At 43.4% G+C, this 24,093-nt stretch overlaps 1 protein-coding gene across 4 annotated transcripts in view; it reads right to left on the reverse strand.

Annotated features, from left to right (window-relative positions):
- The window catches only part of SEPHS1 (selenophosphate synthetase 1), a 134,659-nt gene that overhangs the window by 62,845 nt on the left and 47,721 nt on the right, over positions 1 to 24,093 (reverse strand). For all 4 annotated transcript variants that reach the window (XM_088468918.1, XM_088468920.1, XM_088468919.1 and 1 more), the window contains exons 3-5: positions 21,126 to 21,229; positions 13,002 to 13,109; positions 9,649 to 9,803 (exon numbers count right to left, since the gene is read on the reverse strand). In XM_088468918.1, the coding sequence (XP_088325044.1) occupies positions 9,649 to 9,803; positions 13,002 to 13,109; positions 21,126 to 21,229 (367 nt within the window). The remainder of the gene's footprint in view (positions 1 to 9,648; positions 9,804 to 13,001; positions 13,110 to 21,125; positions 21,230 to 24,093) is intronic.

Raw genomic sequence — 24,093 nt, forward strand, 5'->3', positions numbered from 1 at the left:
ATAGAAGCCGGGCGGGTCCCCTGTGTATCCTATGGACTTTGAAGAAAGTTAACCAAGGTAAGTTTTACCATAACTCTCCTTTTCTTCTTCAGGGTCCATAGGGCTCCACAGGGAGACATTGGGGATGTCCCAAAGCTGGAACGCTCCTGAGCTGATAGGAGAACCCTACGCCTGAAGGAAGCATCCTGAGAGGCAAATGTAGCAAAGGCATAAAACCTAAGAAAGGTGTAGACAGAAGACCGGGTGGCCGCCTTGTAAGGCTGTTCAGCTGAGGCGCCACGCCGGGCTGCCCATGAGGGACCCACAAAGCGAGTAGAATGAGCAGAGACTGTAGTCAGCACAGGAAGGCCAATCTGCGTGTAAGCCTGTGAGATAGTCATGCAAATTCATCTGGCCAGAGTCTGTTTGTTAGCTGGCCATCCATTTTTATGGAATCCATATAGGACAAAAGAGGGAGTCCTGATGGAAGTAGTACGGTCCACATAGATATTCAGAGCACAGACCACATCCAAAGAGGCCTTGCGCCTGCCGAGAGGTCTGAGGAATTAAAGGCTGGAACCACAATTTCCTCACTCAGGTGGAGGCAAAAAAACACTTTGGAAAGGAAGCCTGGGATTGTTCGAAGAACAGCCCTGCCCTGATGAAATATTAAAAGGGGGAAGTGACAGGAAAGCACCCCTAACTCTGCTACCCTAAGGGCAAATGCTATAGCCAGGAGAAACAGTCTTCGCAGTGAGCCACTTGACATGCACTGATTCCAGGGTTTCGAATGGAGGTTCCTGAAGTGCTTTGAGCACCACTGACAAATCCCATGGAGCCACAGGAGGGACAAAGGGAGGTTTACATACGGAGAACACCTTGAATGAAGGTGTGAACATCTGGTATAGGAGTAATCCTGCGCTGAAACCAGATAGACAAAGCAGAGACCTGCACTTAGAGATGCTAGGCGGAGGCCTAGGTCTAGTCCAGCCTGAAGAAAGGCAAGAATACGAGAAACTTTAAAGATTTGAGGGTCATAGTTTCATGGAGCACAACTTTTTTAGATACATATGCCATATTCTGTGGTAAATCCCGACTAAGGCCGGCTTATGTGCTCTGAGCATGATCTGCACCGCAGAGCTGGAGAAACCCATAGCCATTAGGAGGGATGTCTCAAGAGCCACGGCGTTAAAGACAGAGGGGCCAGGTCTGGATGTAGACATGGACCCTGAGACAACAGGTCTATTCGTAGAGGAAGTTGAAGAGGAATGTCTATGGAGAGCCTTTGAAGATCGAAGTACCAATGACATCTGGGCCAAACCGAAGCTATTAACAGGACTGTGCCCCCCTCCTGTCTGAATTTCCAAAGCACTCGAGGAAAACGGGATATTGGAGGGAAGAGATATGCCAACTGGAAGTTCCATTTTACCAACAAGACATCTAATGAAGGCCACGTCGGGTTCCTTTGTTCTGGCTCCATAAGCTGGAAGTTTGTGGTTGTGTCTTGAGGCCATGAGATCCACTTTTGGAAGACCCAATTTGTCCACCAGAAGCTGAAAGACTTCTGGATGTTGAGACCATTCTCCTGCGTGCACGTCGTAACAACTGAGGAAATCCGCTTCCCAATTGAGAATGCACGGGATGAAAACCGCGGAGATGGCTGGGAGAATGCGGGACACTTCTGTCATTGCTGACTGACTTCGAGTGCCCCCTTGGTGATTGAGGTAGGCCACAGCTGTGGCGTTGTAAGACTGCACTTGTACTGGCCTGTTTTTCAGAATGTTCTGAGCCAGAATGAGAGCTCTGTAGATGGCTCAAAGTTCCAGGATATTGAATTGTAGCACTTCCTCGACTGGGGACCATCGGCCCTGGAAGGAGTGCTGGCCGCTCACTGCACCCCACCCTCAGAGGCTTGCGTCCATGGTGAGGAAAGCCCAGTCTAGGATCCAAAAGGGATGACCCTTGTTCAAATAGGAAGTCTGTAGCCACCAGATTAAGGACAGGCGAACCTCTGGGGGGAGGCCGATTGTCTGGGATCTGAGCAGATGGGGTAGCCAGTTCCACCTGGAAGGGATTAGGTGTTGTAGTGGCCTGGAGTGAAACTGGGTGAATTACATCATGTCAAAGGTAGACACCATTGATCCCAAGGCCTGCACTGTAGAGTGAATTGACACTCTGCAATTGTGGAGCAGTCTGTGTAGCCTGTGCTGCAGTGCTGAAATCTTGTCTGATGTTAGGAAGATTCTCTGAACTCGAGAGTCAAGGAGGGCTCCCAAATGTACCATCTTTTGAGAGGGTGTCAGGGAAGAGTTTTTCCAATTGATCAGCCAACTGTGCATTTGTAAAAAGGCAATGGTTACCTGCAGATGGCGGTGAATAGTTTCTGGGGAGCTGGCCAACAGCAAGAGATCGTCCAGATATGGGAACAGTCTGATCCCTTGACAACGAAGAGAGGCCGCCACAACTGACATGATCTTGGTAAAGACCCGGGGGGTGGGGCGTTGAAAAGCCAAACGGCACAGCATGAAATTGGTAATGTTACTGCAGTGTAGCAAACCGAAGATATTGTTGATGAGAAGGCACTATAGGTACATGTAGGTAAGCGTCCTGAATATAAGGATACCATAAAATCTCCAGGCTCCCTAGCTAGGATAATAGAACAGAGGGTTTCCACATGAAACCTGGGCACCCTGATAAACTTGTTCAGAGACTTGAAGTTAAGGATAGGTCGCTGAGACCCATTGGGTTTCTGAACTAAGAAAAGGGTAGAATAATAACGATTGCCCCGTTTTGATGAGGGGACCCGAATTAATACTCCTGAATTCAGTTAAGACTGAATGACTTTTTGGAGCAGCAGGGCCCTGGAGTCCAATGGAGGTCCTGTGCAAAAGAACTGTTGAGGGGGGGTCGCCTCAGGAAGGAGAGGGCGTATCCGTGGGAGACCACTTCTCTTACCCAGGCACCTGACGTGGCGTGATGCCAAACTTGGGCGAACTGAAGAAGTCGACCTCCAACCCTGGGAGCCCCCAGGAAGAGGCCCTCCCCGTCAGACTGCAGCCTTGTCCTCAGACTTGGCAGGTGGACGTTTAGTAGCCCCGGCTTGTTTGGCCCTAGGCTTGGCGGTCTTGGCTGAGGTCTGTTCCTGTGGAAAGTACTGACCCTTGGCTTTTCCTTGAGGGCGAAAGGATGACTTCTGCGGCTTTGTATTATATGCAGAGGGCAGGAACGCCATCTCGTTAGCCGCCAAAGTAGTCACAATTTTATCTAATGCTGGAGAAAACAGGATGTCTCCTGTATAAGGCAGAGACTCTAGAGCCCGTTTTGAGTATGAATCTGCTTTCCAGGAACATAGCCAAAGGATACGTCGGCCCACTACCGAAGTGGCAGATATCCCAGAGGTCAGGAGAGCATTGTCCATAGCTGCTTCACCTAAGTAGGAGGTTGATTCTCGAATGCGACACATGTAGGATAGCTGTTCCCTCGAATCATCAGGGGGTAAAGTCTCTTCTAGGGCCTCTGCCCAACTCTCAATGGCTTTTGCCACCCAGGCCATAGTCCTATCAGGACGAATAATAGCTCCTGTAAGAGAGTATATAGATTTATGACAAGCTTCTATACGTCTATATGTAGTCTCCTTCAAGGAGGTTGCAGTATGAATGGGTAAGGTGGCATTTTTAACCAGACGTGTTACATGAGAATCCACTGTTGGGGGAACTTCCCATTTAGTGCAACCAGTAGCTGGAAGCGGGTAAAAGGAGCTGAACAGTTTTGGAATCTGAAACCTTTTCCTGAGCATATTCCAAGCTTCACTCATATGATCATATAGCTGGTCAGAATGAGGGAACTCTTGTAAAACTACCTTTTGTCGCTTAAAAAGGGCATATTCTTTCTTAGCTGCAAATTCATCATCTTCTATTTGTAGAATAGTTGTAAACAGCTCTCACATGAGCAGGTATATTTAGTTTAGAGGGAGGCTGCTCTTCTCCTGAGACGGAGTCAGAGTGAGAGAGATCTGCATCTTCTGCCTCCCCAGATGATATCTCAGAGTCAGATAACTATGTGGATTGGGAAGATATCATAGTACATTTAGTAGGCTTAGTAGGTAAAGGTTTATCTTTTTGCAGCATTTGCTGAAAAACCGTAGAGGTATTAGCCAAATGCTGTACGGAGGTAGACAGTAGGATTTGCAGGGAGCATCTGCAGTGGCCATCCCATAGGGGGAGCTACCACAGGGACTGCTACTTCGTCCACATGTTTTGCCAGCATTTATGAAAAGGGTCCCGAGGGAGAGACACTGGGGCTGATGGGCCTGGGACTGTGTAACAATTAATACAGAGACAATCCTGAAGGAGGTCCTCTGTGGCTAAGCCTGCAGAGCAGGACTTACAAGACACCAGAGTAGGAGGAGCAGCATCAGGCTGCTTGTTATTCTTTACTCTGCCAGCCATAGCCACAAGAATACAATACACAGTATTATACAGTGCAATGAACACCTTGCAGTATGTGTAATATGGCATAATGTAGTATGCAACCGCGCTATATAGTATGTGATAGTCCTCACAGTTATATAGCAGATGTGAAGTACAAGGAACCCCCAATACCCTAGTATGTCAGGGTATAGTAGAAAAATAAGGGAGAGGTACAGTGCATCCGGAAAGTATTCACGCTTCTCTTTTTCCACATTTTGTTATGTTACAGCCTTATTCCAAAATGGAATAAATTCGTTTTTGTCCTCAAAATTCTACACACAATACCCCATAATGACAACGTGTAAAAAGGTTTTTTTGAAATTTTTGTAAAGTTAATAAAAAATAAATAAATAAATAAGAAATCACATGTACATAAGTATTCACAACCTTGACTCAATACTTTGTTGATGCACCTTTGGCAGCAATTACAGCCTCAAGTATTTTTGTATATGATGCCACAAGCTTGGCACACCTATCTTTGGGCAGTTTCGCCCATTCCTCTTTGCAGCACCTCTCAAGCTCCATCAGGTTGGATGGGAAGCGTCAGTGAACATCCATTTTCAGATCTCTCCAGAGATGTACAATCGGATTCAAGTCTGGGCCACTCAAGAACATTCAGAGTTGTCCTGGAGCCACTCCTTTGATATCTTAGCTGTTGTCCTGCTGAAGGATGAACCGTCACTCCAGTCTGAGGTCAAGAGCGCTCTGGAGCAGGTTTTCATCCAGGATGTCTCTGTACATTGCTGCATTCATCTTTCCCTCTATCCTGACTACTCTCCCAGTTCCTGCCGCTGAAAAACATCCCCACAGCATGATGCTGCCACCACCATGCTTCACTGTAGGGATGGTATTGGCCTGGTGATGAGCGGTGCCTGGTTTCCTCTAGGGATGTGCAGGCTCGGATAGGTTCGAGTTTGCACGTGGAGTTCGGATTTTTCCCTCCAAAAAAACGGAACTCAGAAAGAGGCAAAACGTCATCTTACATGGACGAACATCATCATTCCTGGACAAAAGTCCAGGAATGATGATGTTCGTCCATGTAAGATGACGTTTTGCCTCTTTCTGAGTTCCGTTTTTTTGGAGGGAAAAATCCGAACTCCACGTGCAAACTCGAACCTATCCGAGCCTGCACATCCCTAGTTTCCTCCAAATATAATGCCTGGCATTCACGCCAAAGAGTTCAATCTTTGTCTCATCATGGTCTGAGTCCTTCAGGTGCATTTTGGCAAACTCCAGGGGGAGCTGCCATGTGCTTTTTACCAAGGAGTGGCTTCCATCTGGCCACTCTACAATACAGGCCTAATTGGTAGATTGCTGCAGAGATGGTTGTCCTTCTGGAAGGTTCTCCTCTCTCCACAGAGGAATGCTGTAGCTCTGACAGACTGACTATCGGGTTCTTGGTCAACTCCCTGACTAGGGCCCTTCTACCCCCGATCGCTCAGTTTAGACGGCCGGCCAACTCTATTAAGAGTCCTGGTGGTTCCAAACTTCTTCCATTTACAGATGATGGAAGCCACTGTGTTCATTGGGACCTTCAAAAGCACCAGATATTTTTCTGTACCCTTCCCCAGATTTGTACCTACAGACAATCCTGCCTCAGAGGTCTACAGACAATTCCTTGGACTTCATGCTTGGTTTGTGGTCTGACATGTACTGTCAAGTGTGGGACCTTACATAGACAGGTGTATGCCTTTCAAATTCATGTCCAATCAACTGAATTTACCACAGGTGGACTCCAATTAAGCTGTAGGAACATCTGAAGGATGATCAGTGGAAACAGATGCACCTAAGCTCAATTTTGAGCTTCTTGGCAAAGGCCGTGAATACTTATGTACATGTGATTTCTTTGTGTTTATTTTTTTATTCAATTTGCAAAAATCTCGAAAAAACTTTTTACATGTTGTCATTATGGGATATTGTGTGTAGAATTTTGAGGACAAAAAATTATTTATTCCATTTTGGAATAAGGCTGTAACATAACAAAATGTGGAAAAAGTGAAGCGTAGTGAATACTTTCCGGATGCACTGTATAACTGACAGTATAGAAAGTAGAGATTAGCGCAATGGGCACAAAAATAGACTACACAGACCACAGTGGCTGGTATAATATAGCGCTGTATAACCTGGGAGACGTAACCTGGGAGACATGGGAGACGTATACAGGGAGACCGGACCCAGCATTTCCCGGAGACCTGCTTGCCTAAAATGGCTACCGCGCGTCTGAGGGGGCGGAGGGTGAGGGAGGAGCAGCTCAGGGAACACCAAGACCGCAGTGGAAAGGCAGCCTGAGCTGGGAAAGGTAATGCAGGGACAGCGCCTTATCACCTGGCTGACGTTAACCACCAGGTCCTCTCCTTTAAAATATGCCTCTGCGCCAGTACCGTTATGCCTCGAGTCCACATCACTGCCTCCGGTCTGTCTCCTGAAACCGGATGTAAGACTGCACTAAGACGCGGTTTCCCGCCTTACCTGTCCACTGGATTCCGTGCTGCAGTCTGGGGTCCGGGGAGCCTGCTAGCTAGTCCCCCCCGGAGCCCCTAGCACAGGTTTGGTGTTGTGGAGGGGTGATGGGGCGGCAGCACAGACGTCCAGAGGACAGTCTGGTGCTGCTAGCCCGTTTGTAAAAAAATAAAAATAAATAAATAAAAGCATACAAGTAAAGCTTGGGCTGCTTAATACAGCCCACTTTTATAATGGTTGTTCAACTCCTGCCGGACACCAACGAAACTGAAGTGCCCTCAGGCTGTGGGCGGGGTATAGGGGGGACCGGAGCATCCTGGGATTGAAAAGCATTGCTGTTGGTGTTCAGTCCTCCAGGTCCCATCTACACTCCAATGTCTCCCTGTGGAGCCCTATGGACCCTGAATAAATTATGTTTTAAACTATTAAATGATGTTGTATTTATTGTTTGTATTGGATACTATGTATATGGTTCCACCTCACTTTGTTTTGATATATTTTTTAGTGAGGAGTGGTGTTCGATAATTGGTAGCAAAACCTTTGGGTATTTAGGGGGGTAAGGTTGGAGTGTAAATGTGCCTTAACAAAGGTCCCCGAGTTGCTATGTTTCAAAAAATATTTCTACAAAACTGGCGAGTGCACACCTCTTGTTTTTACTACATTTGAAACTGCACCGTTGTATGAATTGGCACAAAGGGTCTCATTCAGAGTTGGTTGGGAGAAGTTGCTCTTGGAGGATGTTTTGGTACCATTCTTTATTCATGGCTGTGAGTGAGCCAACTCTCTTGGCAGAGAAGCAACCCAACAAATGAATGGTCTCAGGATGCTCCAAGAGCAACTTCTCCCAACCATCCAAGAACAGTTTGGTGACGAACAATGGCTTTTCCAGCATGATGATGCACCTTGCTATAAGACAAAAGTGATAACTAAGTGGCTCGGGGAACAAAACATTGAAATTTTGGGTGCATGGCCAGGAAACTCCCCACACCTTAATCCCATTGAAAACTTGTGGTCAATCCTCAAGAGGTGGGTGGACAAACAAAAACCCACAAATTCTGACAAACTCCAAGCACTGATTAGGCAAGAATGGGTGGCCATCAGTCAGTATGTGGCCCAGAAGTTGTTTGAAAACATGCCAGGGTGAATTGCAGAGGTCTTGAAAAAGAAGGGTCAACACTACAAATATTGACTCTTTACATAAACTTAATGTAATTGTCAATAAAAGCCTTTGACACTTATGAAATGCTTATAATTTTACGTCAGTATTCCATAGTAACATCTGACAAAAAGGTCAAACACTGAAGCAGCAAACTTTGTTAAAACCAATACTTGTGTCATTCTCAACACTTTTGGCCATGGCTGCACATACATACATACAATCAAATGCCCTGACTGACTCACTATAGTCAGGTCTAAATCCCTTGACCTAGAAACATGAAAATCTTGGAGAATATTCCTTCCATGACGTAGGTGCCCACTAAAAACGGATATTTCGAAATTCGACTCCTAAGGGGGTGAAAAGGGCTAAAATGTTTCCTCCCCCTGTGCAGTGTCCTGATTGACTGTCTCATCGTGGCTGCAGCACAGTTCATATTCAAACACCAACTGTCATCCCAAGTGCTGCCAAACATCACTGACAGTTGGTGTGGCTCCTCTATTTGAATAGTGAGGGAAGGAAATGTGCTACTATAGAGGTGAGGGAGGGGAATGTGTTACTACACAGGTATGGGAGGGGAATGTGTTACTACACAGGTGAAGGAGTGAAGGGGAATGTCAAATATGTTCCTACGGGGGGGGGGGGGGGGAGAATATGTTATAATACGGGATATGGAGGGGAATGTGTTACTACAGGGGTGAGCAAGGGTAATGTGTTACTCCAGAAGTGAGGGAGGGGAATAAGTTACTACAGGGGTGAAAAAGGGATTGTATTTCTATACAGGTGGGGAGGGGAATATGTTAGTACACAGGTGAGGGAGGGTAGTGTCTTTCTATAGCAGTGAGGGAGGGGATGCATTATTATAGAAGTGAAGGACAGACTAGATGGGCCAAGTGGTTCTTATCTGCCGTCAAATTCTATGTTTCTATGATTAATGTGTTATTGGACTGGTGAGATGGAAACGGTAAATATCCAAGGTCTACCTGGGTGAAACCAGGTACATCAGCTAGTACATATATAAAAACACAGACATTATATATTATATTTTATATCCCACAGCAATAGGCAGCAGTTAAAGCAGTGGAGCAAGCAGGAGTGGCCAGGAGACATTCACAGTATAGCATGTACAGAACATCCAAGCTAATTAACTTTATAGGAATGGGATTTTATTTATGATATTCAACCTAAATCTACACTATAATGTGTGTGGAGCTATCCTTTATGAAAGCTATATACCATAAGTTGAGTTTTATTCCTCTATAGCAGTGTTTTTCAACCACTGTGCCATGGCACACTAGTGTGCCGCGAGCGGTTGTCAAGTGTCCCGCGACAGTCAGCGCAGCGCACTTGTACTGTAATGTGTTTTATTCCTGTGGAGGCCAATGTAGTGTGTTTTATTCCTGTGAGGCCAATATGTGTCTATATTTTTATGTGGGAGCCAATGTTTATGTTTTTTCAGTGGTCATGCACGCCGCATAGCTGGATAGTGTGCCTTGGCAATTTTAAAATCTTGTGTAGTGTGCCTCGAGTTGAATAGGTTAAAAATCACTGCTCTATAGTAATGCAATTCATTCAGTAACTCACATGATAAATTCATTAGGTTGACAGACCGTTGTGGCAACTCCTCCTAGAACTACCCAAGGGTTTAATACGGTCTGGCCTCCTGTAACTGAAGTCCCTGCTTCTTCTGCAGCATCCTTGAAGCCCTGAATGATAAGAGGCATCACCTTGTCTCTTTCCTATGATACAAAATTAAAATATATGCAAATTATTAAAAATAATACAAAACTATAAAGTGACATGACAGGCATTGTCCTATTCATTGTCTATGTTGGGATATGCAGTACTCTTTCCTTATTGTACATTTCAGTTAATTGCAGCTGAAAAGAGATTGGCGCGCTATCAAATTAACACACACACTGAAGCAGGACCATATCTATGGGGCTAATTTATCATTAAATATTTGCAGCATATTCCCCAGAAACACCCGTTTTCAGGGGATACCCGGAAATACTGGAGGGAACCCAGTAAATATCTCCAATATCTACTGCAGTCCCTCCATTTCTGACAGCAGCCACAACAACCCCCATAGCATCTCATCCCCCATAGAAATCTATCAAATCATCACATGCATATAAGAAGGCAGCAGTGGGCGTCTTTATGCTCAGCTGATCTTTGCAGACATTAGCATATTTTCAATGCTGCTTTGCGTGCGAAATTGCAGCTGTGATCGCATTAGCGTCCTTCTCCGAATCAGGCCCTTTGTCCCTTCATGTCTGGCTCTATTAAAATGTTGTGATCAGTAATAATTCAAAAAAGGTCATGGTAAATGTAATAATTACTGAAAAAGCTGATTTTACGGACATGTGCACATTTGGCTCACACAATAGTTTTATACATACAAATTAAAATTTTTAATAAATGAGGTCCTGCATAACAAGTTGCTCTACTATACATAGGGCCTGCTTCAGTAAAGATCGCTGTGTACGCAGCTGCGAATGTATGCTATAGCTCATCCAGCATAGAGACGCCCACCGATGCTTTTCTCACATCCGGTGCTCTCTCACACTCCTGCATATACATCGGCACCATCGACGCACATCGGAACGTCACGCAACATTTACACCAGGTCTGACCAGCCGCAGAAACTGCAAGTCTCGTCGCACACAGGAAACAGCGTTAAAACAGACAGACACATCTGCATTTTGGAAGCCACTGCCCTTTCACTACCCCCAAATGTCCACAGCCTGTCACTCACTCTGCAATGGATTCCTCAGAGCGTCTGTAATTGCAGTGCGATCGCAGTGTACGTAATTGCAATAGCGTACGCTGCTTAATCAGCCCTATAGTCTAAAGCAGACCTGGACAATTTCCTTAAAGCAAATAGCTAGAGACAAAAGCTGGGAGGCAAAAAATATCATCATACAGTCTTGATGCCTGGTCCATGCTACAACAGAGTAATGGAATTATATATTACACACTGCTAAAGTGACCAACATATTATACCCAGTGTATTGGGCTATTGTTCTGAGATTAGTTCAGTAATATTACCCACACAGAACCCCAAATACTGTCACCCCTCCACCACCACTACAGAAATGCTTAGTGGAGTTATGGGCAATCCCCAATTTGGTCACATCTATAGACTACTGGAACGTTTATCAATGGAAATAAAAATAAGAATAAGAATGTTGTGCCGTTCCATTTATACAAGTAACTTATTTCCATACCCTATTAACTTCAAATGGGGATTCTACATTTATCTTTCAACCACATTTATACTGTTGGCAGAAATCGGAAACATGCCGCACAATGTTTTATCAACTCTCTCAATCTCTTGTGGATGGGATACGTTCAATATATCGGGAAACATGGGATTCCGGCGGTCAGAATCCCAGCTTCGGCACCCGACCGCTGGAATCCCGAAGGTAAGCAGCGGGGTTAGCAGTCAGGCACTAGGGGGAGGGTTAGGAAGAGGTTAGGTATAGGCACTGAGGGAGGGGAGGGAGGTAGGGTTTAGGCACTGGGAAGGGAGGGTTAGCCGCTAACCCTCTCGGGATGCTGGCGTCAGGATTTTGACCGCCGGGGTCCCGAAAGCCTGCATCCCCTACCCATCCCCTTGTGGATATGTACACAATGTGCTCCCTTAAAAAGAAATGGACTTCTTTAAAAAGAGTAATGACATGTTAAAAACGCACTGAAACAGCATAAAAAAACATAAAAGACGACCAAAACACAAAGAAGAATAAACACTTAATAGAAAGGGTCTTTTATTCACATGTGGCAGCACTTGCAGTGTAAGTTAAGGTCATATATTAAACAGGTGTGTTTAAGGGCCCTAAGGTAATCAGGCTGGCTAGTTCTATTTAAATAGTTATATATCAGTGCCAGTGTATCATGCCTCTTGCCACTTTTTCAGTTACCATAGAGACTGGTATTTGTCCAGCCCTGCCCTAAAATAGTAGGGTCAGCTTGCAAAATCATTAATCCTTAAATAAAGTCATCAAACATGCCATTTTATTACTTTAGAACAGTCTTGGAAGTACATATCGTGCTGATGTAGTCTTAGAAGCAAATACAACTACTAGAATTTGCAGCAGGGAAACAAATTGTACCACAGGGAAGAAAAAATACAAAACTAGAGATGACCAGTAAGTATAGTATTGTAAGAGCAGCCAGTATTTGTTCTATGTACTCTTTGTAGAGCAACATGGTTTATTCAGCTGCAAATTCAGCACCCTACTGTAAATGAACCCCAACATGTCAACTTAGTGTGCTAGGATAAATGAAGTATAAAAATCTGTAATTTTAATCAGAAAAGTAAGAAATTCTCAATACATTTATAATCCTATCGTGCCGGAAAGATATTACCCTCTATATATATGGCTAACTGAGCGAGGAGTGTGCTTTACTGAAGCTGTCCTGCTTTCAATTTTTTTTATTACTTAAAACAAGCTGTATCAAATGTCCCAAAGTGAACAACGAGACTTATTTCAACAAAACACGATAATGCAAACAACATTAGCATTCATTCCACAAGAGCATGTGCTGAAAAATCAATTGCTTTTCATAAAGAATACTTGGTACATGATGCATTGGTGGAGAAAATCAAAACATTTTAACAGGTGTTTCCAATATATATTTCTTTAGCCACTATTTTTGGAATATCATGGTTCAATTAAAAAGTAATGTAGAGTAGAAATTAGTGAGTTTATTGTGCAGTCATTAAGGGCAGATTCACATTACCGTACAAGAGATATGGGCCAACCCCATTTACAGCAGCTATCCTTATGGTATTTAGAATATAAAAGGCTATTTTTGTTTTGGTTTTGAATTATAAAACCAGGTAAACAAGTGGGTATCCACTGTGAACTGTGCTTAATCAGCTTAGTTAAACTGCATGAGTTGGTCTATGTGGCAAATGTAACAGTACCTACCCGATCAGTCAGTTTGTTACTGACACCAAGAAGCATCAGCATGTTGTCACATTCAGTTACACCCATTGCATACAGGTCACTTAACACATTTGCACAGGCTATCCTTCCCTAGAAAAGAAAACAATGTTAGGCATAGTGGCTCAATTACAATATTCTCTTTTCTACTGTTACTTTTCGAGCATGCTGCAGATAAGTGAATACATTCTAAAAAGCAATCTTGATAGTTAAGAAAAGCACTCTAGCAGTTCTTTATTAACAAAGCATCTGTATTGGAAAATTAAATATGGGTTGAAAGTTTAAATAAATCATTTATTCAAACCATGAATCAATACCTATAGTTCTACTAGCAACAACTGTATGTATGTATGTACGTACGTACGTACATACATACATACGTACGTACATACATATGTATAGAAAAATAGAAAGGCACTCCCCAAATCCATAGGAAATATTTTAGTTCATTGCATACCAGCAATTAAGGCAGATGCACAGAAGTGTGTTCAGTTTTACTATACTGTGGGATGTTGCAAGTAAGCTGGTAATGGGATGCAGACAGGTAGCCGACGGTCGAAATACCGTCCGCCGGCTTCCCAACTGTCAAATCCCTGTCATTAGACCTACGCCGGAATCCAGACGCCCGTCATAGTGAACGAAGCCGCGCAGGGGGGGATTGGAGGGTTAGGTTTTAGGGCTCCCAGGATGACTTTGGGTTAGGCACCTCCCTGGGAGAGTTAGGTTTAGGCTAGGGGAAGGGGGGTTAGGCACCCCAGGGGGAGGTTATGGTTAGGCACCCCCCCCCCCCCCCAGGAGAATTAGGTTTAGGCTTCGGGGACGGGGGGGTTGGGTTTAGGCACTTTGGGGGGGGTTATAACATAACATATTAATTGACAAAAGCCCCATTTGGGGTTTAAAAATGTCTATGTCCGCCATGTAATGAAATAAACCAAATATTTATGGACCTAGTGAATAGATAGATTTAGGGAACCCTGGTCAAACTGCATATGTCAAATCTCAAAGTGAAAGAAGCTTCTTCACACATGACATACTGGGCTCAAACCAATTACCCGCACGTGCAAGTAGGTGCAGCTAAATGTCGCACTTACGGTACTACTGGATTCGTGGATTTTTGTTTGCAGCCCCATAAGGATAGGGTGATATAGGGCTGCGAGGGAGGAGATTCCGATGCCATTGCTGGTATGTACATACCTTTGCAATGGCAACTCGCCCCCCTCGTGTGCGGGGGCGAGTTAATTGCATTGAGCCCACTGTACTGCACAATTACCAATAGCCTAGTTTAACATCTGAGTGGATTTTGAAAATAAATAGATAAATAAAAAAAGAAGAAGAGTGAATCTGGTATGTGCAAATGCTTACATTTCCTTCCAGCTCATTACTACTTTTGTAAATGTATTTTAAAGGTTTAACAAAACAAAACAGAAAAAAAAAAAACACAACTTGATTGCACTTGTTAGACCTTAAAATTAGGGGTGGACAATAAGCAGCCCCCAAGCTTTTGTAGAACTAGACATCCCAGCAAGCCCTGCCACAGTTTTGCTAATTGACCATCCAAAAACTTTTGCAAGGCATGCTGGGATGTGTAGTTCAACAACAGCTGGAGGACTGCTATTTGCCCACCCCTGCCTTAAATTAACCCAAATGAAGGCTAATTCCAAAATGGACTATCAAATCTTTCTAAGCCCTCATGATGTTGGGCCTACTCAAAAACCAATATGGATATTTGATTTCAATGGGGGAATTCAGTTGTTAGCGTGGGCATCCAACTACTGGTCGTCTATCGGGGAATTCAATTGTTGCTCCTAGCAGAAGCCCATTAGCCACGGCAGTCAAATTTTTTCTCGCAGCTTCCAGAGCTGCGAGAACATTTTTTTATGAAAACTCCTTAGTTTAGGCCCTTTGGATGCCCAAAACAGGACATTAGACGGGGTTAGCTGCTTTACGCGGCTAAACCCTGTGCTTTTGGGTGTGTAAAATACTAGTGTGTGATCGTAGCAACAATTGAATTGCTTTGATAGACACCCATTAGGCAGATGCCCCTCACCAACACCCCCCCCATCCCCGCCCCCAACTGTCGGAAACATCATTATGACATGGAGGTTAAGAACATTTGGAAGACCCCCACAAAAATGCCTGAGAACTGACCGTGAGCTCATCAGATTTGCAGGGATATATGGGTTCTGTAGGTCTATATAAGACCCAAAAATGTCCACAACAAGTGCATGGAACAGATGTCACAAGGAAACACTTTCTACAACCTCATCACAAAAGTGCCTGAAATATTTAAATCAATACAAAGGTCTGTGGACTGATGAAATTATTATTTTTAACATTAATTATTTTTTTTTACACTACAAGTGAACCTGCCTGTGCTTCAACTAAATCTCTCCATAGACAGAAGGGTTGTCTAGGGACAACTGCAGAATACACTCCATTGAACCATAGCCAATCAGCAAACAAGTTATAGCACGCAAATATTAAGAGTAAACCTAGCAACAAAAAATAATAATGTTTTTGGAAGATAGCTATAGTTATCTTCAGTAAATAAACAGTAAATTCACCCAATTGGTAAAGCATCAGATTGAATTGTAGTCACCTAACAAGCATTGAGCATGAAGCTTTGTTTTTAATACCTTTAATTCAGAACATCCCTTCATGGTTAGTCATCACAAATGCTGCACCTTTGAGGGAGTATAGGGCTTTGAATAAGTACGGGAACCCAGACAGTCAGAATCCATATGTCCAAAGGTAAGTAGCCTAACCCTGCCCCTAACCCACCTTTCCCACAGCCTAACCCTAACCCCCCCCCCACCACCACCACAGCCTAACTGTAATCCTCCCCCTAGTGCCCAACCCTAACCCTACCCGTAACCAGGGTTGCATAAAAATAGTTTTTTTTTTTAAATGGATTTATTTGATTTAAATCATATATTTTTGGATTTAAAATAGAATTTTGTATAAAAAAATATTTTTTAAGTAAACGTTTTAAACATTTTAAAAAAAAAAATTGTAAATAAAAAAATCCTATTTAAATCAAATAAATCAATTTTTTAAAAAATTTTATGCAACCTGCCCATAACTCTAATACTTACAATCGGGATGCCGGCGCTGTGAATTCTTACTGCTGTCGGGATTCCGGCGCCGGCAACCCGAACACCGGGATGGTATCTACATCCCCATTGAATATAGTTAGTGTCTAATTTACCCACAAAATTCTGCTTGCCTGTAACTCATCTTATAAAATAATAAGAGTTATAGTAGACTTACCTTTGTTAACTCTTTCTTCGAGAACCATACGGTCCACAGGAATACCATGGGGATAATATGGTTGGAGTGATCCAGGCACCAAACAGTTAAGCTTTCAGCTCCCAGGATGCCCCAGGTCCTCCTCCACATATACCCCGCCCCTGGCCACAGGCATTCAGTTTTGTAAACAAGCCCAAGACAGGAGAAAGAAAAAAGGAGAAGGAAGAACAATCATACACCAGAAACACTCACAGAAAAAGAGGGAATCTGTGACAGAAAGAAAAATGACCCAATGCAGCCAGGTGCATCAGGGTGGATGTCCTGTTGACCTCGAAGAAAAAAAGAAGTTAACAAAAGTCAGTCCACCATAACTCTCATTTTCTTCTTCTTCTTCCATAGGGATCCACAGGGATACCATGTGATGTCCTAAAGCAGTTCCCCTAAGGGTGGGGATGCTCCTCAGCAGAAAGGAGAACCTGCTGCCCAAAGGAGGCATCCTGAGAGGCATAAGTGTCAAAGGCACAGAACCTAAGAAAGGTGTGGACAGAAGTCTACGTGGCTGCCTTGCGCAATTGTTCATCAGAGGCACCATGATGGAATGCCTACGATGGTCCCACAGACTGGGTAGAAAGTGCCGTTGTCGTGTTTGGGACAGGGAGATCAGCCTGTGTGATCGTTATATGTAACCATCGAGCCAGAGTTTGTTTGGTAGCTGGCCATCCTCGTTTGTGAAAACCATATAAACACAAAAAGAACGTCTGATTTTCTAAAAGTCAGTATGAGCCACATAGATATGGAGAGCACGAACCACATCCAGGGAGGCTTCACCTATAGTAAGGTCTGAAGACTGAAAAGCTGGAACCAAAATCTCTTCATTCACATGAAAATAGGGAGGAAGGAAATCAGAGTAAAAAGATACGCCAGCTTGAAGTCCCATCTCACTGCCAGTACGTCCACAAATGCGGCTGAGAGGTCTCTGGTCCTGAAACTGGGGACCTTGTGATTGTGACTTGAGGCCATGAGGTGTAAGTCTGGTAGGCCCCATTTGTTCATCAGGAGTTTAAAAAACCCTGGGGAGAGCCCACTCTCCAGCGTGTATGTCCTGACGATTTAAGAAGTCCGCTTCCTAGTTGAATATTCCCGGGATGACTATTGCCAAGATAGCTGGAAGTTGACGCTCTGTCCAGATCAGAACGTTTGTCACTTCCCTCATGGCTGCGTGACTTTGGGTGACTCCTTGATGATTGAGATAAGCTACTGTGGTCACGTTGTCAGACTGGATCTGGACCGGCTTGCCCTGGAGCAGGTCCTGTGCCATGATAAGTGCTTTGTATACTGCTCGAATCTCCAGAATGTTTATGGGCAGATGACTTTCCTGATTTGTCCATCTTCTCTGAAAGGTGTGATGACCTGTCACCGCCCCCCATCCACGAAAGACTGGCGTCCGTGATGAGGAGCACCCAATTTGGAATCCAGAATGGGCGGCCTTTGTCCGGATGACCCTTTTAGAGCCACCATGAGAGAGACGAACCTCCGGAGTGAGTATGATCCTCCGGGACCGTATTAGAAGATACTGTCCGTTCCAACGGGAGAGAATCAATTGCTGCAGAGGCCTGGAGTGGAATGTGGATATCATTGACCCAAAGACCTGCATCGCTGATAGAATGGATACACTTCGATTGCGTAGGAATTTGCATACTCGCAATGATAGGACCGCAATCTTGTCCACTGGCAGAAACACCCTTTGTGCCCGAGAATCCAGAAGTGCCCTCAGATGTACTATCCGCTGTATTGGAGACAAAGAATATTTCTTCTAAGTGATTATCCAGCCGTGCGTCTGTAGGCAGGCAATGGGCAGCTGGAGATGGTGTTGTAGAATAGCCGGAGATTGTGCCAATATCAGAAGGTCGTCCAGGTAAGGCAGTATGCTGATTCCCATTTGGTTTCTGATGAGACCCATTGGTTTCTAAACAAAAAATTTATTGAAATAATAACCCTTTCCTTGTTGAACCACAGGAACTGGGATTATCACCCCTGCCTGCAGCAGGGAGTAAATGGCCTCCTGTAGGGCTAAGGCCTTGATAGGCTCCATTGGCGGAGTTGTAAAAAACAAACTTCTGGGGAGGATGCCTCCTGAGAAACCACTTCTCGGACCCAGGCATATGTTGTTGTTTGATGCCAGTAGTCCGCAAATTGAAGTAGTCACAGTCTCCCACGATGGGATCCCCAAGGAGGAGGCCTGCCCCATCAGACAGAGGGTTTGTCGTCCGGCTTAGAGGCTGGACGTCTAGCTGGCCAGTTTGCTGCTTGATGGTCCTGTGAGAACTAGACGGCCTGGAGGAAGACAATCCTTTTGCTCTTCCCTGAGGACAAAAAGGACCGAAAAGACGACTGCCTAGACTTTAATGTAGCTGTTGATGGCAGACCTGCAGATTTTGAAGCTGCTTGAGTAGCCACTATCTTATCTAACTCTGCTCTAAAAAGTATATTTCCAAAAAAGGTAAGGATTCCAGAGCCTTCTTTGACCCCGTATCTGCATTCCAGGACCTTAACCAAAGGGCTCTACAATCCACAACCAAGGCTGCCGATGCTTTAGAAGCTAGGAGCTCCGTATCTATTGCAGCTTCTCCCAAATAGGAGGAAGATTCGCATATGTGGGAGATATAAGTCAGCTGTTCCAATGCCCCCGTCCATTCTACAACAGCCTTGGATACCCAAGCCCCAGCCATAGCCGGCCGAATAACAGCTCCAGACAATGAAAATACTGCTTTAAGACATGTTTACATTTTTCTATCTGTAGAATCTTTAAGAGAAGATGCTGACGGAATAGGCAACATAGCACTCCTGACTAAATGTGTCACATGAGCATCCACAGTAGGAGGGATTTCCCATTTAGAACATTCAGTAGCTGGGAAAGGCTACAGAGATGCTAATCTTTTCGTAACATGGAACAGTTTATCCGGGTTACTCCATGCCTCTTCCATAAGTTGAGCGTGCTGCTCAGATTTAGGAAACTCAGCTTTTACCACCTTCTGGTGTTTAAACACTGGAGCCTTCTGTCTAGGAGCCGGCTCATCATCCTGAATATTTAGGATTGATTTGACCGCCCTCACCAAAGAAGGGACATCCACTGTAGAAGGATGGTTCTCCTCTCCAGAGATAGACCATGGAGAAGAACCCAGCGCATTATCCGATTCCTCCGATGATGCATCTGAACCTACATGCTGAGCAGACTGATAAAAAGAGAAAGACAGTTTAGGCGTCTTAGTGACTACCAGTCTGTTTGTAACAGCCGACTGAGCCATATTTTGACTTGAGTGGGCATAAACATGAAAGAAAGAAAGAAAGAAAGAAAGAAAGAAAGAAAGAAAGAAAGAAAGAAAGAAAGAAAGAAAGAAAGAAAGAAAGAAAGAAAGAAAGAAAGAAAGAAAGAAAGAAAGAAAGAAAGAAAGAAAAAGAAAGAAAGAAAAAGAAAGAAAGAAAGAGGAGCAAACATAGCATGCTGGAACTGCAGTGGGTATCCCATTAAGGGAGGCTGCATGGGAGTAGCCAAACGATCTACTAGCTGCCGAGACAAGGAGGACACCCAAGGTTGCTCCTGTACAGGGGCTGGTAGACTGGACTGGTGAGGTGGTTCTTTATAATAGACAGCACACAAACAATCCTGTATAAAGTCCTGAGGGGACAAACCTGCCAACAGGGACCTCAACCTCCTGTTTCCCTTTACTTTTCGACATATCAAGTCTAATGGTAACAATGCAATGTAATGTGACATCCTTCACAAATAACTAGTAAATGTGAAGTACAAAGGAAAACCCCACCCACTTGTAATAGAGGGATGAGGAGAAAAAACAGTGATAGTTATAACTGAAAGAAAGAAATAAAAGGCAGTATCAACATACAATGCATATGTAATTCAGTTGCAATGGACCCTGAATAAACTACTCAAATCTTGGTAGGATATAGAGCACTATATACCTGACCCAGAAGAGAGGTATACAGGTAGACTTACCCAAAACCTCCTGAGACCAAACCACTTCAGCAGAGCACAGAGAGTGGGCTGCGAGCATCTCATATGCATGAGGAGGCTAGGAGGAGCGACCCAGACACGGGAAAACCTTTGATGGATCTGCGTCTGGGTCGGGGGAGAGCTTACCTCCCCTAAGCTGCGTCAACCAGCCGGGTACACTGGCCTCATGGCAGCAGAAGTGTCTACTGCCGATCCCTGGCGTCAGATAAGGCCACAGTGATCTAGTGAGGGAGTGGACTGCCCTGGGCCTACACTGCAGCAGCTTCCGGTGCATCTCCAGCGCCGGAAGGACTGCCGAGCGAGATTCCCCGTAAGTGAGGAATCGCCTTACCTGACATCTCCGTGCGTCTGGTTGCAGTCTGTGCTCTCGCGTTGCCGCTAGCAAACTCTGCAGTGACCCGCCGAAATCAGAGACATTACTGGTGTTGCAGCCCGGCGGAGGTAGACAGAGTCGCAGTGCAGGAGTCTTGTTATGCTCAGCACTGCTAACTCTATAACATAGAAATAAAATAAAACATAAAATTAAAGCTCGGGACTGCCTTAGCAGTCCCCGTTAAAAAGGTGCGTCTGAATCCTGCCGCACCAAACGAACAACTGAATGCCTGTAGCCAGGGGCGGGGTATATGTTGAGGAGAATCTGGGGCATACTAGAAGCTGAAAGCTTAACTGTTTGGTGCCTGGATCACTCCAGCCACATTATCCCCATGGTATCCCTGTGGATCCCTATGGACCCTGAAGAAGAAATTAATATATTCCCTAATTTTAGGAATTTGATACAATAATTACATTGTCTTTGAATAGGAACACAGCAGATGTTTATTGCTACTTACCATCATATAAGGGTCATCTACAATGGGATAAATGTAATCTGTAGTTTGAACAAGAGAAAGGCCACCGTGTCTTAAGGGAATGACGCATGTGTCCATACCAATACCTACGGAAAAAAATGGCAACTGTAACCATCATGCACAGAGTAAAGACAAAATTCCCATAATAACATAGTGCAAGATATTCACCTTTTCTTCATTTCTAGAAAGAACAAATAATTAAGGCAGCTATAAAGAGAGATGAGTGAATAAATCAGATACTAAAATGCATACCATCACTTAATATAAATATAGCACATACATAAAACAATTATCTCTAATACTAGTATGTTTTACAACAGTCTTTTACAGACTTGCTGTAAAAAAGAGGAACCAAACTACCCTGTTGTTAATCAACACTCTAAAGCAGTTGTGGAATGTAACCTGCTACTTATTACTATAAACTTCAGGCCAATAAGTTAACTTCAAATGGGTCAAAACATGTCGGTTTCACATTACTGTTGTACAGACAAATTCCACTGAAAATATTACAATTCTACCATCCTTCTCGTTGGATATGTTGCCCGGGTCAGGTATTAAATCCCTTGGAGTAGGCGACTCCTTCACATTGTAATTATACCCATGTCCTCACAATTGCTTAACTGTTGATCTGAGAGAGATGCAACATTTGTCCATTTAAGGGACCAGTAGTTCGCAATTAGCATATCCAATCAGGAAAGAGTGGAGAAAGCTCTAGGTTTAATGCCAGGATGTATTTAATAATTCAGCCTTTCCCTGCATGGTAAACCTCTGGTAACGTGCAATAACCCACTGATTCCAAGTAAAATGCGTAATCTAAAAGGGACAGCTGGGCGCTGTTACAAGGAAAAAAGCTTTGATGACAGCAATAATGTGTAGGGGGTGTGACAGGAGCCTGGGGTACACCTAAACGGACTGAAGAACATGGAACAACGTATGGGTCCAAGAAGCAATATAAATGAGAATATAATAAGCATTTTTTTTCTGAACTCCTTAACTAAAAGCAAGCTGTAATCATGAATTTCAGACACAGCAGACACCACTGCCAGGATGTTAGCCAGCTGCTGTATGAACGGATATTGTATGCACAAGCTGTACTCACAATTTGGAGCACTTACTGGTTTACATACAGCAGATTATGCTGCTCAAAGGGTGAGTAAAATGCCACCAGCGTGTCACCTTTTATTTTAACCAGTAACCCCTCATCATACAGAAGGTGCTCATCGGTATAAGGTACACCATTATTGGAACACCCTGAAAACAGTAACACCGCATATTGTCCTTTTTTGTAGTCCTGTACTGTCTATTTTATATACCGGTATTAGATTCCCCTAATTTTCATTATATGGAATTTTTCAGCCTGATCTATGATTACTTACATTTGATCTAATATATATATATATATATATATATATATATAAATATGAGAGAGAGAGAGAGAGAGAGAGAGAGAGAGAGAGAGAGAGAGAGAGAGAGAGAGAGAGAGAGAGAGAGAGAGAGAGATATATATATATATATATATATATATATATATATATAGGGTGCACTCACCAGTCTTCTTAAATAGTATACTTTATTCAAAAAAATCAATAAAAATACAACAATTGCCATCTATGGATATGACCCAGATTGGCCATTTTTGGGTTGGTCACCCCAGCGTTAACAAATCATAAGGCTGGTGAGCGTGGACATATATATATATATATATATATATATATATATATATATATATATATATATATATATATATACACACACACAATATATATATATATATATATATATACACATACACACACACACACACACACACACAGAATCAGTAAATCTGTCACAGCGTATTTATTGAGATCCTGACAAGGCATACGCTGTATTTATTTTGATGGTAAAAAAAAAATTAAATTACTACATCACAAAAACACTACCAATTAATATATTCATACACAATGAAATATATATATATATATATCTCCAGTTATTTATATAGCACACACATATCCCGCAGCGCTTTACAGAATATTTGGCCATTCACATCAGACCCATTGGAGCTTACAATCTATATTCCCTATCACATGCGCACACACATACACACTAGGGTTAATTTGTGTTATGAGCCAATTAACCTACCAGTATATTGTATATAGTGTGGGAGGAAACCAGAGCACACAGAGGAAACCCACACAAGCACAGGGAGAATATACAAACTCTGCACAGGTAGGGTCGTGGTGGGAATCAAACCCATGACCTCGGTGCTGTGAGGCAGTAAAGCTAACCATTACACCGTCTGTGTAGCATATATATATATATATCTCTATCTCTAAAGACAAAAAATAGGGTGAAAGCGACCTCTGGTGTCCCAAGCCCGTAAAATTATGACTGAGCAGTGTGTTAAAAATATAACATGAGTTTCACTTCGTAAAAACTAATCAGGCAAACAATATATAGTCCATAAAATATCACTGTAAAAGTAGGCTAGAAATAGGGGGAATAATAAAACCGTAGTAAAATAAAATCAGACAATTTTGCACTGGTAGTCAATATATATATTTAAGAAAAAAAGAAAAAAAAAAAAAATTAAGTAAAAGATGGTAAGATGCTAATCTTTCAGGAGAGGTGCAGTCTGGGAAGACCCATCACTGAGAGTGTGTGTTTGTTTGTTTGTTTGTTTGTTTGTTTGTTTGTTTGTTTGTTTGTTAGTTAGTTAGTGTGTGTGTGTTATTATGTTAAGTCTGAATTGAAAAAAAAAAAAAAGGAGATCTCCATAGATAATTCCAGAGGGGGGGGGGGGGGCATGGTGTTTAAGGGGCTACACCTCAAAAGCTATAGGAGGTACCGAGCTTGAAATTTGGCATGGGCGGGTAGAGCTGTCGCTCTGTGCTGCATGCCAAATTTCAGGGCAAAAAAATGTAAAATGAGGATTTGGGAGTAATCTATAGTTCCAACTATCAGTTTT

Source organism: Taudactylus pleione, unplaced genomic scaffold, assembly GCF_031769625.1.
Source record: "Taudactylus pleione unplaced genomic scaffold, aTauple2 ptg000086l, whole genome shotgun sequence".
In the NCBI taxonomy this organism is placed as follows: domain Eukaryota; kingdom Metazoa; phylum Chordata; class Amphibia; order Anura; family Myobatrachidae; genus Taudactylus; species Taudactylus pleione.